The sequence below is a fragment of the Neltuma alba genome, unplaced genomic scaffold (genome assembly GCF_004799145.2).
Source record: "Neltuma alba isolate B1F8T4 unplaced genomic scaffold, ASM479914v2 tig00007094_pilon, whole genome shotgun sequence".
In the NCBI taxonomy this organism is placed as follows: Eukaryota; Viridiplantae; Streptophyta; class Magnoliopsida; order Fabales; family Fabaceae; genus Neltuma; species Neltuma alba.
The window spans coordinates 53350-70008 of record NW_021634665.1 but is presented as its reverse complement, the minus strand read 5'-3'; the positions used below and the strand labels follow the sequence as shown (position 1 = coordinate 70008).

The 16659-nt window shown below is 36.4% G+C and overlaps 2 protein-coding genes across 2 annotated transcripts; both read left to right on the top strand.

Annotated features, from left to right (window-relative positions):
* Positions 1 to 6220: 6220 nt before the first annotated feature.
* Positions 6221 to 11761, top strand: LOC114751743 (pectinesterase). Its single transcript, XM_028940411.1, has 3 exons — positions 6221 to 7357; positions 10733 to 11094; positions 11189 to 11761. The coding sequence occupies exons 1-3, from the start codon at positions 6310 to 6312 to the stop codon at positions 11516 to 11518; spliced, it is 1740 nt and encodes a 579-aa protein (XP_028796244.1). The 5' UTR covers positions 6221 to 6309; the 3' UTR covers positions 11519 to 11761.
* A 571-nt stretch (positions 11762 to 12332) lies between these two features.
* Positions 12333 to 15671, top strand: LOC114751744 (pectinesterase). Its single transcript, XM_028940412.1, has 3 exons — positions 12333 to 13379; positions 14709 to 15070; positions 15157 to 15671. The coding sequence occupies exons 1-3, from the start codon at positions 12365 to 12367 to the stop codon at positions 15484 to 15486; spliced, it is 1707 nt and encodes a 568-aa protein (XP_028796245.1). The 5' UTR covers positions 12333 to 12364; the 3' UTR covers positions 15487 to 15671.
* Positions 15672 to 16659: the final 988 nt, after the last annotated feature.

Here is a 16659-nt window from a genome sequence, read left to right as displayed (position 1 = left end):
TTAATAATATAATGCGTAGTGGCTTTTATCATCGACTGGATTTTTTAATACTCTCTTCTTCTTTGTTTGCCATTGAATTTGTTTGATACAATATAATGGAGACTCTTTTTTTTCCCTGAAATCGTATAATGGAGACTACATGGCTTTTAGAATATTATTAAATAGTAATTTTTAAAAAATTAGAAATGAATATGAATCTGTAAGCATTATGTTCACCAAGGGGGAAAAAAAATATAAAGCCTAAATTCTCTTGAAACTTCCGAGCCTTATAGGTGGGTCTTTCATCTTTGGGACGTTGACATGTATCCAATAACAAATCCTTAACAGGGGAACCTGTGATCTACCATCCTTTAACGTTTTCGATGGTTAGGACTTCTGAGATTAAATGCAGCGTCCATTTTCATGAACCAACGGCCACATCTGTCCAATGAAAGGACCTTCTCTAATGTTCCAGAAGTTTCTAAGCATGAACATGTGATAAAGATCTAATTTTCTTACAGAGTGTGCACGACGTCATCAATTCAAAGCCACTCCCCATCTAAAGTATAAGCATACTCGTTTCTTTTATTAATATGAACCAATGGTCTTAAACTTTAAACAAGCAAGCAAGCTTCCAAGTAAGTTCTTGCAGAACAAGAATCCACGTTCTGTGAAAAAAGAGAATCTGACAATATGCTTGGATCGATTAACAGTGCCAGCTTCTCCTTCCACTCTGTTCATCCTAACGTGTTTCACTGAGTCTGTGTCTGTTACTTAAAGTAACATTTACCAGTGACAAAGAAGGAAACAGTTCAAGATTCAGTTCTAGTTTTCTATATGTGAATGGGATTCATCAGTTTCTTGATGTCAGTGCATAACTTCGCATTTAATATTAATTAGCCTTTGCTTTCTCCAAGAAAGTTAAGAGATATTCTAAATGTCATGAACTGATCACGTGCCTCATCATGATTTTTCTGAAGTTTCTGTCACTTCTTTTTCACCAAATCCTAAGAACAGACAAGGCAGTGCAAGATGCATCAGACAAAAAAAGTTCCACATGACCCTCCCACTATCATATCAGACCCACATTAGATATTTACCATTTGAGTCTGTACTGAACAATAAATTAGATTAGTTCACTTGATCCTAAGGACTTAGACTCAACCAAGATCCTCCATTGCCATGAAGAAGACCTGCTCTCTACTGGCTTTTCTTACTCTTGCACTATTGTTCTTTTCAGCTTGGTCCATCAGGGACAACCCAGAAGTTCGTTCTTTGCCCTTAAGCAAGGCTTCATCTTCTGAGGCACATAATAGGATTCCTATGAAGCAGTTGGACTCATCTTTCAGAAGAATACCTCCAAGCACCTCAAATCCTACACAGAATCAGTAAGCTCTATTTACTTTTAACAGTTTCAAGCCTTTTCCTGGTTTGCAGCTAGTGATTGACAGAGAATTTCATGTTTCTTTTGCAGGTTCAATCCTCCCACAGATGGATGAAAGAACAGAAATTGCCTTTTCATTTCTTTCATATCTTTGTAACAGAAGAGCTGTTGAGTGTACACTGGTGTTTCAAATTCCAGCATCTAGCTACGGTTATGTGTACTGCAATTTTGATTGGATTTCCAGTTTTGCTGACTTAGCTTGTTAAATCATCTGATGTACTTAAATATGTAAGAATCCAATACTGATCGCTTGAGATGTAGCAAAGTTACAAACGTTTATCAAAATCCAGATCATGATAGTTACATCTGTCCAAATATTTCATCCTTTTCTTTCTGCAAAAAGAGGTGGTTGCTTGAAGATCCTCTATATGTTTTCCAGAAAATACCTTCCTCACTCTGTAATCAACCTTTCTCAATACAAAATCTATGCAGTTTAATCGATTCAACGAAATTATAAGCATTGAGAATCTCATCCAAACCTGCAAAGTTAAAACCTTTGGAATCCTCCTGCAGTAGCTTCATTGTTCAATTTCTCAAACCCACCTTTTATCATTCTTCTTGATATATAGGCATTTCTTCATCCTATGAGACTTGTTATCATCTCCTTTACTCAGTATTTTTGCCTTTACAAATCTGCGTGGATGCTTTTCTGGGAAGCATAATTGGTTTAAGTTGTGATCAAATGTACTTTTTTCAAGCCTTAACGAGCTAGAAGGTTAGGAAGATTGGCCAGAGCACAAAAGAAGGACAAGTTTAGGAATGACAGTTTGCTCACATGACTGCATTATGGTAACTCTGCCTTGCGATATAAATATTTGAAAATACAGAGCAGTTGATTCAGAGCCAAAGGGTACGACCTGTAATTAATAAACCCTAAACCAAAAAAAAATTAATCTGGTCTCTGCGTGATTTAAGAAAGAATCTGACTTTATTGTAGTGTTTTTGTTTGCCAGACCCAATTTTAGGCTACAGATTCAGAATCCAATCTCCATGAACAACGTACATCTCCAGATTAGTCAGTAAAAGGGGGCTTCTTTAACTTCCATACTGTATGGCTCATTTGCATCCAGTGTCACTCAGAATCTCGATGGTTCTCACACAAAATATATTATGCTCAGGAAAAAATGCTGAAAATTTTAAATTGAAATTTAACAAAAATATTAGGAAATGAAATGTGTATTTAAAATGTGTTGATTGAAAAACTACTCTAATATATATATGTAATCGAACCAACATTCTTCAGAGTTCATTTTAAAGAAAAGCTCAGTGATAGCTTCTATATGAACTTATAACTCTTGAACAACAATTAGCTTAAGTGTCAATGGTAAATCAAGCTTCCAACCAAACGCATCCTTGACTAATTTGTTATTTCACATTCATTCACGAATCTTAAGCGAAGGAGTCTTGATTAGTTAAGGAAACTTCTGTTATGTTGTGAGAGAGCAGACAGGAGAAAAGAAAGTTAAAGTAAATATTTTTCATTCAACAGGAAATTGCAAGAAGAAAGGATGTTGTATTCCTTAAACTACAAGCTGCTATATCCTCCTTATCTTACTATTTTTTTTAACCATTATTAGCATATGCTAACCATACATAATATAAGAGCTAATTAGAAATTAAATTTAGTTTTAAATATAATATCTCAATCCACCATGCCTCTTATCTTTTTTTCAAAATATCCTTATTAATTGCTAGAAATTTCATCATTCAATGCATATGATTGAAAAGAATAATTTAGATATATTAATATATATTTAGATAAGTAATTAATGAACTAATTTTTTGAATATCTTCAGTTGTCTAGCTTTTTTTTTTTTTTAAACCAAGTACCAGGTACTAATTAGCCATTTCTGTTAATTGATATTTGGATGTTGACATATATGACATTTGGATTTGCTTACATATTCCATTTGTACCTGTTTGGCAGGGCGTTTGTGGAGCTTAAAAGGAGCTTATTAGTGTCATAAGCTCGATTTGTAATTTGTCCCTATTTGGATAAGCTTTTAGTTTATTTAGCTTATAAGTCAAAAGCTGGTGAAAAGCATGGATTCCCATTTGGTGCTCATCAGGTGATGAGCAATCTGGACCGTCCAGATTTAATCTAGACAGTCCATATTTAATAATATTAAATAATTATTTAAAATAGAAATTATATTTTTTAAAAAATGATAGTTATGAGATTATCTTTATTTTTTATTCTATACTTATTAAAATAATTATTTTAAAAAATAAATCTAGATGGTCCAGATCTGATCTGGACGGTCCAGATGGGTGATGAGCATACCTGATGAGCACCCAATGCAAATCCGAAAAACATAAGCAGGAAAGAAAAGCTTATAACTTATGGAATCGTGTGTTTGCTTTAGTAAAAGGTTCTGGAAACATTTATTGCAAATTCAATACCAAATCTGCCTTTTGGCTCTTCTCCCTCATACGTTGATTTTGTGCATTTTCAAATTTTTTAATATAACACAATTTTCTAAAAAGTTATCATATGATAAATAACTTTTTTTATTAACAGTTTTTTTAATATTTTACCATATGTAAATGTAATATACACACACATATGTGAATATATGTATTACTCCCTCCTATTCATATTATAAATTAATTTAAATTTATTGTATTATGAAAAATTATTTTTTAATCATGTTTTATTATTTATTAAAACTCATACCCATTTTGTTCATCTTACAACCAAACTTACTTTTACCTAATCATAATCCAAACAACCTTTTATCAATCTTACTTTTACAAACTAACTTTTCTAAACTCTAATCCAAATACAATTCAGCTTATCCAATTCAATTTTTACCCAACTTCACTTTTTCATAAATCAAACTCATAATAAGTTATTTTTCCATCGCTATTCCAAACGGACCTTAGTTTTCTTCTGATCTCCCACTAGCTTCTTGCTCTCTCCCAAAAAGTCAAACCATTCATGACCAAGCTGAAACAAGTTTTCACCGGAATATCCCATTATTCCGCCAAGAGCAGTCCCATGTCCGAGAAGAACAACAAGCTCTTCTACTTGGCTTTCTTCACTTTTCTGCTTCTCGACTCCATTTTTACTGTAAAAGTCTCTTGTAGTTCCACATTGTACCCGGAACTTAATTTGCTTCTCCGCCATCGTTGCAGAACCCAGTTTCACCAGTAAAGTCTCCGCAAACAAAGACATTATAGAACTGTCCCTTAACATAACAATCACAGAGAGTTGCAGAATAACTCCGCGTCCATCAAGAATCTCCAAACCAAAGCAGACCTCACAAAGAGAGCGAAAAACGTTCTCGAAGGCTGTTTGCAAATCATTGACCACACTCTTTAGTTACGTTCTTCGCGGGTCCGTCTAGTATCTCAACGACTCAACTCATGACGCCAACGACCTCAAGATTCTCGTCAGCGGCGCCGTAACCGACCATGAGACTTGCCTGGATGGTTTCTCCCATGAACGTTGAACGAATGTCCAGCAAGACTCTGGCAATGATCGTGAACTTGAACTTAGTAAATTGAACTTCATTCATTAAGCCGTCCTGCTTGTGACTTTAGCCTTAGCTGTAAAATACTTGTCATATCAAAGAGCTAATTTTGTCGCAGTAAGGTTAGCGTCCTTTGATAACAAGTGTTAGCTTTATGGGGATAGAGTTAATGCTTACAAACTTTTGTGACTCCTTTTTCTTAGCGCTCAATCAGTTAAAGATTTTTGGAGCGCTAACAAGGTCCCTCTCCCTTTTTTTTGGGGGGATAAACGCACTATATATCATAGAAAAAACCGAAAAACAAACAAAATTTCAAACCTTCATTAGTGTCCGTCCGATAGGCGGAGCGTGATCAACAAAGATACAAAAAGAGTTTTCCATAGCATGAGTTATCTTAGCCAAGGGGTCAGCAGCATAAACAAGATCCTCTCTTGGCCTGTAGGTCCCGTTTGATAAGAATAAAATGCAATCTGGAGTGGCCAAATTAATTGTTTCTATTAAGACACTACCGAACACTAAATGTAAATATTTTTTCTATCAGAGATTTAAATCTTCATTTTTTGTGTTATGAAGGATTTGCTTTTTACGTTAGACTCAACCACAATTAGTAAGGCGTGTGTGTATGATCATACGGATCCAATTTTAGGCCTATCATTTGGCAAATGTTCGTCTATGACCAACCTAGCCCAACCAAATGTCTAGTTGGGTTGGGCCACACTTAATTCGCGCCGACCCTCGTAGTTGGCAAAACATTAGCAAATTAAGGATCAAATCTTTATTAGCATAGGTGTTTGTTCGTATTTAGTATTTGAAAATGCCTTAAATAGGATAATCTACAATAAAATAATACTTATGTATACCAAAAAAACATTTCTCTTTGTATTCCATTAAAAAAAAAGGCATTTGTCTTCTTATAAAATAAATAAGTGAATAAATAACCTTTCTCCCTCACACAGACTACTTCTTGCATCCTTTGATAAATTGATTTGTCGGACTGAAGACCCAACAAAAGTAGTTGACTTTTATCGGTTTATGGCCTTTGGGTACATTTGACCTAGTCAATTACACAAATTTTTTTTCAAGCCCTATCAACCTTTATCGTTTCACCGCTTCCTCCTTATCTCATTCAGCGTGTGTGTATATATATAGAGAGAGAATATATCTATTTTAATTTTACTATTAATATTTTCATTAAATTAAAAATTAGAATTCACCAAATTTAAACAAAAACATAAATCGTAAATTTAGTATGCTCCAACTTAAAGCGACCGACACTTCCGAGTTAGCTCTCCGTGAATGTTTTTGCTATATTAAGTCCTTTCATCATCTACTCTCTGAAGTCTGAACTGGCCACATCGACCCCCTCAGTGACCGAGTCTCTATCTGGTCCAACTCTCAAAATAACCAACTATGACCAAAACGGAACAAGTATACTCCGCCGGAATATCCATTCCCGGCAACCGTATTCCCATGTCCAATAAGAACAAGAAGCTCTTCTTCTTCACTCTTGTCACTACTCTGCTCCTCGTCTCCGCCATCGTCGGCATTGTTGTCGTAGTTAACTCCCGAAAAAACTCCGGCGACGGCCTCCACAATGTCCATTCGAGTATGGCACACGCCATCGTCAAAAGCGCGTGTAGCTCCACCATGTACCCTGAACTCTGCTTCTCCGCCGTCGTTGCTGAACCCGGCTTCGCCCAGAAAGTCTCCACCCAGAAAGACGTCGTAGAACTGTCTCTCAACATAACCATCAGAGCCGTAGAACACAACTATTTCACTGTCAAGAAGCTCCAAACCAGAAAAGGCCTGACGAAGAGAGAGAAAACTGCTCTTCATGATTGCTTGGAAACAATTGACAGTACCCTGGACGAGCTTCGCCGGGCCATCACCGATCTCGAAGGCTCCGCTCATCACGCCGACGACCTCAAGACTCTCATCAGCGCCGCCATAACTAACCAAGAGACCTGCTTGGACGGGTTCTCCCACGACGGCGCTGATAAACAGGTGAGGGAAGGGCTGATGGACGGGCAACTTCACGTGGAACGCATGTGCAGCAACGCACTGGCTATGATCAAGAACATGACGGACGGTGAAAGGTCTGCTAGTAATAGAAAACTGACAGAAGTGGATGAAGTAGCCGACGGGATTAAGTGGCCGGAGTGGATGTCGGGAGGAGACAGGAAGCTTCTGCAGGCGCAGACGGTGAATCCAAATGTGGTGGTGGCAGCAGACGGGAGTGGGAATTACAGGACGGTGTCGGAGGCAGTAGCGGCGGCGCCGGAGGGGAGCACGACGAGGTATGTGATAAGAATAAAAGCAGGAGTGTACAGAGAGAACGTGGAGGTGCCGAAGAAGAAGACAAACTTAATGTTTGTGGGAGATGGAAGAACCAGCACGATCATTACCGGCAACAGAAACGTCGCTGATGGAAGCACAACCTTTCACTCTGCCACTGTAGGTAACTATGTCGATCATGCTTTTCCCTGCAAAAATATTCTATACTGATCATAATTAACAATTCTGATGATGAGGAAAAGGCATAAAACAAAAAAAACATGGGCAGATTAAGGATGTTTCAGTTCTTTTTTAATTAAAGAGGAGGCGCTAACTCTCTAATATTAGAAAAGAAATCACATTTTCCAGCTCTTATTTACGAGGAGGGAGTATTTTGCCACTAGACTAGAAGACCTATGGAAGATGTTCTACTTTAATTAGTATCATCATACTGAAAATTGCAAGTGCTGACCTAAAAATTAATTCCCACCCCCCTTATTCTTAATAAAAGAGTTATTTTTTATTTTGATAGATTGACAAAGTTAAATAGACTAATTAATTAATTATAATAAACGTGACATGATTTTTTTCAAAACATCTTTCTATAATATTAATTAGGTTATATATCAGTTTATTAGTTATGTAGGCAAAGTGGACGAAGGTATTAAATTCAACTCTCAATTAATTAATTCTTATGTTAAGAACTAGGGGAGAAATTTGATTAAGACATTTTATACCTTTTTATTTTTTTATGTAATTGATAATTTATACCAACCATGCACATAGACTTATGTGATTCTAGGTGCACTCAATTTTATTTTAAATATGCATGTAGGGAAATTATAAGTGGATAACCTTTACACCAAGCAGCCAAGCTGATACATGAAAATAAATATCTATAGTATTTTTTTGCCCGAGAAATATATTTAGTCATATCATCAAACACAATCTTGTTCAATTCGCTGGCTTCATAAATGGGTTATGCTTTTGGATATTAGGATGAATTATCCGTATCCCTGAAAAATGGACCAGAAGAGGCCCCAGGCATTAAATCATTGCAGGGAAAAAATCGAGGACAGCTCATATATAGAGTAGTCTTTGTCTGACTTTAAGTCCTCAACTTCATTTTCAAACCACCATTTTCACTACAATTATAAGGCAGCATTTTCTCATTTCTCTGGGTCTTGATTATTAAAGTTTTTTTGATCTATTTTATAGTATGATGATAATATCGTAACTTTATATAATAAAATAAGTATACTCATATGCGCCCACCAAAAGTTATCCTGTTCTAAGACATTTTAAAAAAATTCCTGGACAAAACATCTTTCGTTTTATATATATATCGAAATTCCATCATAAATGCCATCCCACAATGTTGGTTTATTTTTACCCAAAATAATTCCCACTCGATGTTTAGTTTAAGTACCATACCATGCACTGACCAATGACTGGTATATCCAAGTTGATTAGGAGTATCTTGATCACCAAAATTGTTTGCCTTACATATACTCCTTGATCCTAAATATAAACTCATTTTATAGTGTAATTTATATTACAAAATGAGTACTATATTTAGGATCGGAGGAGTATAATACTACATATGGTTCTTAATATAAGAGCTAGTTTACCTTTCAATTTGGTCTTAAATATAAAATCTCAATCCACTTTGTTTCTTATATTTATTCATTTTTTCTAAGGTGGTCCTTATAATAATTACATATGTTACAAGTTTCATCACATGATAGTTCTAGTTAATATACATGTTAGTAAATGTAGTTTAGGGAATAAACCACCTATTTATTAGAGATAACTAACTTAACTAATTTTCTTAATATACTCAAATTAGTCAACTAGTTTTTATATTAAGAATCAAAACTAGTAATTATGATGAAAAGCTTGGTTAGTTGAAAGAAATTTTCTTTTTAATTATTCTAATTTCAAAATCAAAGTTTGTTTAGGGTATGTTTATACGAAAAAGTTATTCCCTATGATTTGATTAAAATAAAAGTAGCATATATTTGTACGAAGAAAAATGAGAAAATCGGTAGAAAAATCCTGCTTAAAAATCTTATTGGTCAAAAGAACCTAAATTCAACTACCGATATTCTATACGTATGAAATTTGGTAAAGTACCAACACTTTATGCGTATAAAAACATATTAAGTTCTTGTAGCTTATAAAATTTTCAAACAAAAACTTTTAACCAATTTTTTTAAAAACAATAAAATTTTCCAAGTTAATTATAAATGAGGCTTTATTTTAATTTATATTTTCTTCTAGTTTGATTAAGTTTCATTTTCTGGGTTAGACTTTTCCATCTTATTCTTCACTGAATGTTAAATAGTCTGCAAGTTGACTGTTAGATTCATTACTACCTACCTGGCACTGATGACTGTATTCTGTATTGACCGGTAAGAGTACAGCATAAGAACCCCACTTCCAATTAAAACCAGACATGAGCATGTCGGGCTTCTTAATTTTTGTGCCCCCTCACAAACCAACATTTTCTCTCAAGCTTACTTCTCTGGTCTTATTTATAAAACATTTTTAATATATTTCACACAAACTAAGAAAAATCTTAAATTTTATTAAGTTCATTTAAAATTTAATAACTTTTCAACTTTATTCCTATTTAATATACATTATACCTCATATAAACAAAGTCAACACAATAATAAATGAGGAGTAAAATTATACATCTATACAAAAAATTTCTCTCAGTGCCTTATAAATAGGACCAAAAAATATCTTCTTCTATCCTGTAAATAGGACCAGAGCAGTATTTTACAAAAAAAATTCATATTATCTACTATAATATTAAATTAGTCACCTCATGCTTTCGTTTCTTGTCTTCAGATTGTTTTTCTTTGTTAGACCATACTTTTTCTTTTTTAATCATAAGCAGAGAATTTATCCAAAGCATTTGCTTGGATTCAACTCACAAGAGCTCATTTATGTGCTTAATATAAGATTTATTCTGCCTTTCGATTTTTTTTGCCCCCCAACATCGACCTTAAACCGCCTCATTCCGAATACTAAAAATGTTTAGTTCGTTTTTTCTAATGGGGCCAGAACTAAAAAATGTTTACTTCAATGAAACATTTGGGTTATCTTCTCTTTTTCCTTTTTATTTGTCCATTTTAAGCATGTTCTTCAAGCAATTGTAAATCAATACACATTTTCTAATACCATCTTCGGTCCTTCATATAAAACTTTTATTTTGACCCTAAATATAAGACTCTATCCACTTTATTTCAAATATTTATATATATTTTTTCAAGATAATCCTTCTAATAATTGTAATTTTAACCAATATACTTAATTAATAAAGATATTTTAGGAAAGACAACACCTATTATTTATTACAAATAACTAATTTAACTTATTTTTTTAATCTTCTCAAATTAATCAACTAACTCTTATAATTAGGATCGGAGGGAGTATTAGAAGTCACGCATAACCGATTGAATCTATAAGTTAAGCTTTTGTCGCATATACATTAGACAAAAAAAAAAATTAATTCCTACGCTGACCAAAACTGTGCTCCGTTTTGCAGCCGTTGTAGGAGAACGATTCTTGGCTCGAGACATAACCTTCCAAAACACGGCCGGTCCGTCCAAGCACCAAGCGGTGGCTCTCCGGGTGGGCGCCGACCTCTCCGCCTTCTACCGCTGCGACGTGCTCGCCTATCAGGACTCCCTCTACGTCCACAGCAATCGCCAGTTCTTCGTAAGTTGCCTAATAGCAGGCACCGTCGACTTCATCTTCGGGAACTCCGCCGTGGTCTTACAAAACTGCGACATCCACGCCCGCCGCCCCAACCCCGGCCAGAAAAACATGGTCACTGCACAAGGCAGAGTCGACCCTAACCAGAACACCGGCATCGTCATCCAAAACTGCAGAATCGGAGCCACCCAGGTTCGAATGTATAAATTAAAGTTTCCGAATAAAAACAATCACGCCATCTTATTACTATAGATGATTATAATTGGTATTTTGTTATGAAATGCAGGATCTGTTGGCAGCGAAGGGAAGCGTTGAGACGTACCTGGGGAGGCCATGGAAGGAGTATTCGAGGACAGTGATAATGAAGAGTGAAATAAGCGACGTGATACAGCCAAGCGGGTGGTTCCCTTGGGAAGGGAATTTCGCATTGAACACTTTGTTCTATGGTGAGTATCAGAACACGGGACCTGGAGCTGTGACTTCTGCAAGAGTTAACTGGAGAGGATTTAGGGTTATCACTAGTGCCACTGAAGCTCAGAGTTTTACTCCTGGAAGTTTCATTGCTGGCTCAAGCTGGTTGCGTTCTACCGGCTTTCCATTTACACTCGGGCTGTGATTTCGTTTTGGAAGATTCATTGATGAGTCTGGCCGTTTGTGTGTGGCTTTGTACGTATTATAATTTTTGAAGTTGATCAATTTGAACTCTTCATGCAAGACACTAAACAGTGAATTAATAAGGCTGTAACATCTTGCCAGGCCATCCCAGACCCAGCTGATGAATATGGCATAAATTCAATGCTGTGTTTTGGAGATTGTCTTAGCATTTGAATTTGAATGTGGAAATTTAAAAGGTGAAAAAGGCGAAGCACGTGGTTATGAATGAAAGAATCAAGCTAGCGTACGTAATGGAAGGAAGGGCCAAAGCAATAAACGCCAGCGTTTTGGGTGATTGCGGAGGCCACGTGTTTTTTTAATTGAATAATAACTATATCGTGTTATTTGTGACACCTATGCACCGACAATAGGAATCAGTTTTAATGCTAATTATCTTTGATAATAACCATAAACTCATCAGATTTAGGTTATTTATATTTAATTCGAACATCCAGATTTAAAATTTTTCATTAATTATTTTTAAATAAAAAACTATTTTTAAAAAAATGATAGTTAAGAGATCATTTTTATTTTAGATTTTATACATATTAAAACAATTATTTTAAACAAATAAAAATAAAAAATAAAATTCAAACTATCTAAATAAAATATGAATAATCAAGATATCGTAAACTTAAATTGCCCGTCAAAGTGATGGTTCTCCCACAACAGCTAAAAAAAAACACAAACTGAGCGGACTTCGATTTTCAGCTCTATATATCCTTTCGCCGTTCTTTTCTATTTGCAAACATTCTTCTTCTCTCTGCTCCCTCTCTCTCTCTCCTCACTCGATCTCTGAAACTGGACCATGCCCAGTTCCGGCGACGCCATTCCCATGTCCAAGAAGAAGAAGAAGCTCTTATTCTTCGCCTTCCTTACTACCCTGCTCCTCGTCTCGGCCACTGTCGGCATTGTCGCCGGAGTTAACTCCCGCAATAACTCCGACGCTGACATCGACAACATCCATTTCACCCCGTCACACCACATAGTCAAAACTGCTTGCAGTTCCACGTTGTACCCTGAACTCTGCTTCTCCGCCATCACCGCCGAACCCGGCTTCACCGAGAAAGTCTCCACTCACAGAGACGTTATAGAACTGTCCCTCAACGTAACAGTCAGATCCGTAAAGCAGAATAAGTTCATCGTCAAGAAAATCCAAGCCAAGAAAGGCCTGTCCAAGAGACAGAAAGTGGCTCTTCGTGATTGCTTGGAAACCATTCAAGACACCCTGTTCGAACTCGGTCGTGTCATCGCCGACCTGAAGAACTCCGCTAATCGCGCCGACGACATCAAAACTTTTCTTAGCACTGCCATCACCAACCAGGAAACCTGCCTGGACGGGTTCTCCTTCAACAACGCCGATAGACGAGTGAGAAAAGGGCTGAGCTCCGGGCAAGTCCACGTGGAACGCTTGTGCAGCAATGCGCTGGCGATGTTTAAGAACATGACTGGCCATGAAATGCCAAGTCGCAGCAACAGAAAATTGATGGAACTGGAGGAGGTGGATGGTGGTACGTGGCCGGCATGGATGACGGCCGAGGACAGGCGGCTTCTGCAGTCGGGGACGGAGACTGCAAACGTGGTGGTGGCTGCAGATGGGAGTGGCAATTACAGGACGGTGTCGGAGGCGGTTGCAGCGGCGCCGGCGAGGAGTAGCACGAGGTATGTGATAAGAATAAAAGCGGGGGTGTATAGAGAGAACGTGGAGGTGCCGAGCTCGAAGACGAATATAATGTTTGTGGGAGATAGCAGAACCAACACTATCATCACAGGAAGCAGAAATGTGGTGGATGGAAGCACAACCTTTAACTCTGCAACTGTGGGTAAGTACTTCATTTCTCTAGAAGTTTTTAATACTACCTCCGATCCTAATTATAAGAGTCAGTTGACTAATTTGAGAAGATTAAAAAAGTAAGTTAAGTTAGTTATTTGTCCTAAATAAGTAGTGTCTATCAACCGCACTCAGATCTTTTAATTCAAGTGAAACCAAGACACAAAATATAAAATTTAATTATATACTGCTTCATATCCTTGATATAAAAACTAGATAATTAATTTACAAAAATTCAAAAAATTAGTTAAGTTAATTAAAATAAATGAGTGTTGTTTTTGTTTTTTCCTAAAATACTCTTATAAATCATATGTATTAGAGCTACCTTTTGCTAGAAACTTTTTAACAAATGTCATCATTATATAGATTACTTGGGAAAAATGAATAAGAGATAAAATGAATTAGAATCTTAATTATATTTATTATTCAATTAAATTTTTTAACTAGTTCTTATATTAAAGAGAAGGGATAGTATAACCTTAATGCGAAAGAAGGTAGTATAACCTTAATGCCAGAAGTTGCATTGTTAGCTTATTGATTTTTTTCGTTTTTTTTTTTCACGAGTCCTAGGTGTAAACAATCATGTTTGACATATATTCACACTAGTTATACTTATAATTATAAGTTCACTATTTTCAAACCAATTTTTTTATGTGTAATTAATTTTCTTATAAGCTCTCTTGCTAAGAGAGCTCTTAGTAGCCCTCCTAGTCTCCAAGTCTTAGGACCTTCTTCCTACTGAGTTTTCTTCTCATAGATAGATAGTCCCCTTTGTTTTCCGACTCATCGAAAAAAAATTCCTTATAAGGCCTCAATATGTCGTTTTTCATTTTTTTATGTGACATTTTTTCTTGTTTGTAAATGTTACTAATGTAAGAGAGATTTCTTCAACCATGTAAACTAGTCATACTTATAATGTGTCTATATATATACTCTCCTCGGTCTTAAATATAAAATTAATTTTGTAATGTAAATTATATTATAAAATAGATTTAATATTTAGAATGAGAAGAGCACATATTTTTTTGGAGATGAATTGATCAATCATCCATGTCCCAAGAAAATTGGACCACCAGCAATAAAACAAGCAACTCACAGCTCATAGTCTCGTACAGGCACATTTTTCCTCAGCCCAATCACGTTTTGCATTTCCGAGTCAGCGACGAAGATAAGTTCATGTCTAGATGTTTGCCACGTGTCAGGATACGTCTTATCCATTAGTTTCAATTTCAATTATATCCTGCTCCTACCCAAATAATCAAAGAAGCCCCTTTACGTAATTTTCGCTTTTGTAATACGTTTCTTTGAGCTTGTGGTGCAGCTGCAGTAGGAGACGGCTTCATGGCTCGAGAAATAACCTTCCAAAACTCAGCGGGGCCATCAAAGGGCCAAGCCGTGGCTCTACGAGCCGGAGCCGATCTCTCCGCTTTCTACAGATGCGCCTTCCTAGCTTACCAGGACACCCTCTACGTCCACAGCAACCGCCAGTTCTTCACTGACTGCCTCGTTGTCGGCACCGTCGACTTCATCTTCGGCAACTCCGCCGCCGTCTTACAGAACTGCGACATCCGCCCTCGTCTCCCCCTCCGCGGCCAGAGCAACATGGTCACCGCCCAAGGAAGATCCGATCCTAACCAGAACACCGGCATCGTCATCCAAAACTCCAAGATCACCGCCAACTCGGTACACACGCACCCAAACACTTATATCCGTCTCTGTTCATGCATGGCTCTTTTAATGAAATGATAAAATATTATAATTGCGTGCAGGATCTGGAGGCACAGAAGGGAAGTGTGAGATCGTACCTTGGGAGGCCATGGAGGGAATATTCGAGGACTGTGATAATGAAGACTTACATAGACGATGTGATAGACCCGGAAGGGTGGCACCGTTGGGATGGGGACTTTGCGTTGGACACTTTGTTCTACGGCGAGTATCAGAACACCGGAAGTGGTGCTGATACGTCTAGGAGGGTTAACTGGAAAGGCTTTAACGTTATTACTAGTGCTTCTGAAGCTCAAACTTTTACTGCTCAAAACTTCATTGAAGGCTCAGGCTGGTTATCCTCCACTGGCTTTCCATATACTCTTGGCCTATAACTTATTAATTGCTTGTGTTGAAAGTTAATTTGAGTCTAGCTAGGTTTGTTCCTATATGTGGCAAGTGCGCTGTAGAAGCCAGATGATCGTGGCTGGTCTCTTGTTCTATGTGGTCATTTGTATTAATATATGTGTAGTACGTACGTTATAAGTTTGTAAGTTTTCGTTGAAAGAAGACTTCAATTCAATTTATGTGATATGTTGTAATCTAAAGTGTTTTCGTTCCATCTTTTCTTTTTCCATGTGCCTGATATCATTATTCTTATTAAAAAATTGTTCGGATTAGCTTTTTAGAAGTGATTCTACAAAGTAAGTTTGTGAGAAGAATTTTATTTCCATGAAAACACTTTTTTAAATTATAAACTCATTATTATATTATAATGAGCTGGAGATCTTGTGCTTTATTTAAACAATAAACTATATACATGTTTTAAATTGAGAAAGATATACGCCTGCAAGGGTCGGTCCGACTGGTTGATAGGGGAAGGCAAGGCGCCGCGTACCCGTCAGGTCTTGGGCTCGATACCTGCGAGGCACCTTGGGATTAGTCTGGTCGGTTTCGGCTGGGATACCCTGAGTTAGCGATAACATCCTACTCAAAAAAAAAAAATATACCCATAATTCGAATATCGCTTGTTAATATATGATTCGAATATAGAATTAATAATTCATTCAAATGTACGGGACTCTGCCACTGGTCAATTATGTGATTGTGAACATTGTGTGCACAAGGAAAATAAATTATATTTTTAAAGATATTTTTGTGTCTTCTTTCGGTCTCAACATATAAAAGTGGTATACATGCATGTTAGTTATAATAACAATGTGATGACTGAATATTTTGACATATTTTTTTCGAAAATAATAATGATAATTTATCTAAAAATATTTAAAACAGCAAGTGCAATAAAATTATGTATATTACACATGGTATAACTATAAATATATATATATGTAATTCACCCTGAAATTAGGTTGTGTAGATGTTTCATGGCCCTTTGCATACAGCTGATTTGGGGTGTCCAAATGTCATGCATTTTGATGTGTTGTACATTTGGAATGCCCAGCTCCATTAGCAATATGGAAATATATTTATAAATCAATATAAAAAATAATAAAATGTATAAGCAAGGAACCAACCTCAACTTCTTCAGCCCTACCTTGCCAAATGGA

Bases quoted from the DNA above. Each gene is read 5' to 3' on its own strand.
- LOC114751743 (XM_028940411.1), top strand. From the start codon at position 6,310: ATGACCAAAACGGAACAAGTATACTCCGCCGGAATATCCATTCCCGGC. The intron at 7,358-10,732 runs GTAACTATGTCG...TCCGTTTTGCAG, and splicing joins CTTTCACTCTGCCACTGTAG to CCGTTGTAGGAGAACGATTC. The intron at 11,095-11,188 runs GTTCGAATGTAT...TATGAAATGCAG, and splicing joins GCAGAATCGGAGCCACCCAG to GATCTGTTGGCAGCGAAGGG.
- LOC114751744 (XM_028940412.1), top strand. From the start codon at position 12,365: ATGCCCAGTTCCGGCGACGCCATTCCCATGTCCAAGAAGAAGAAGAAG. The intron at 13,380-14,708 runs GTAAGTACTTCA...CTTGTGGTGCAG, and splicing joins CTTTAACTCTGCAACTGTGG to CTGCAGTAGGAGACGGCTTC. The intron at 15,071-15,156 runs GTACACACGCAC...AATTGCGTGCAG, and splicing joins CCAAGATCACCGCCAACTCG to GATCTGGAGGCACAGAAGGG.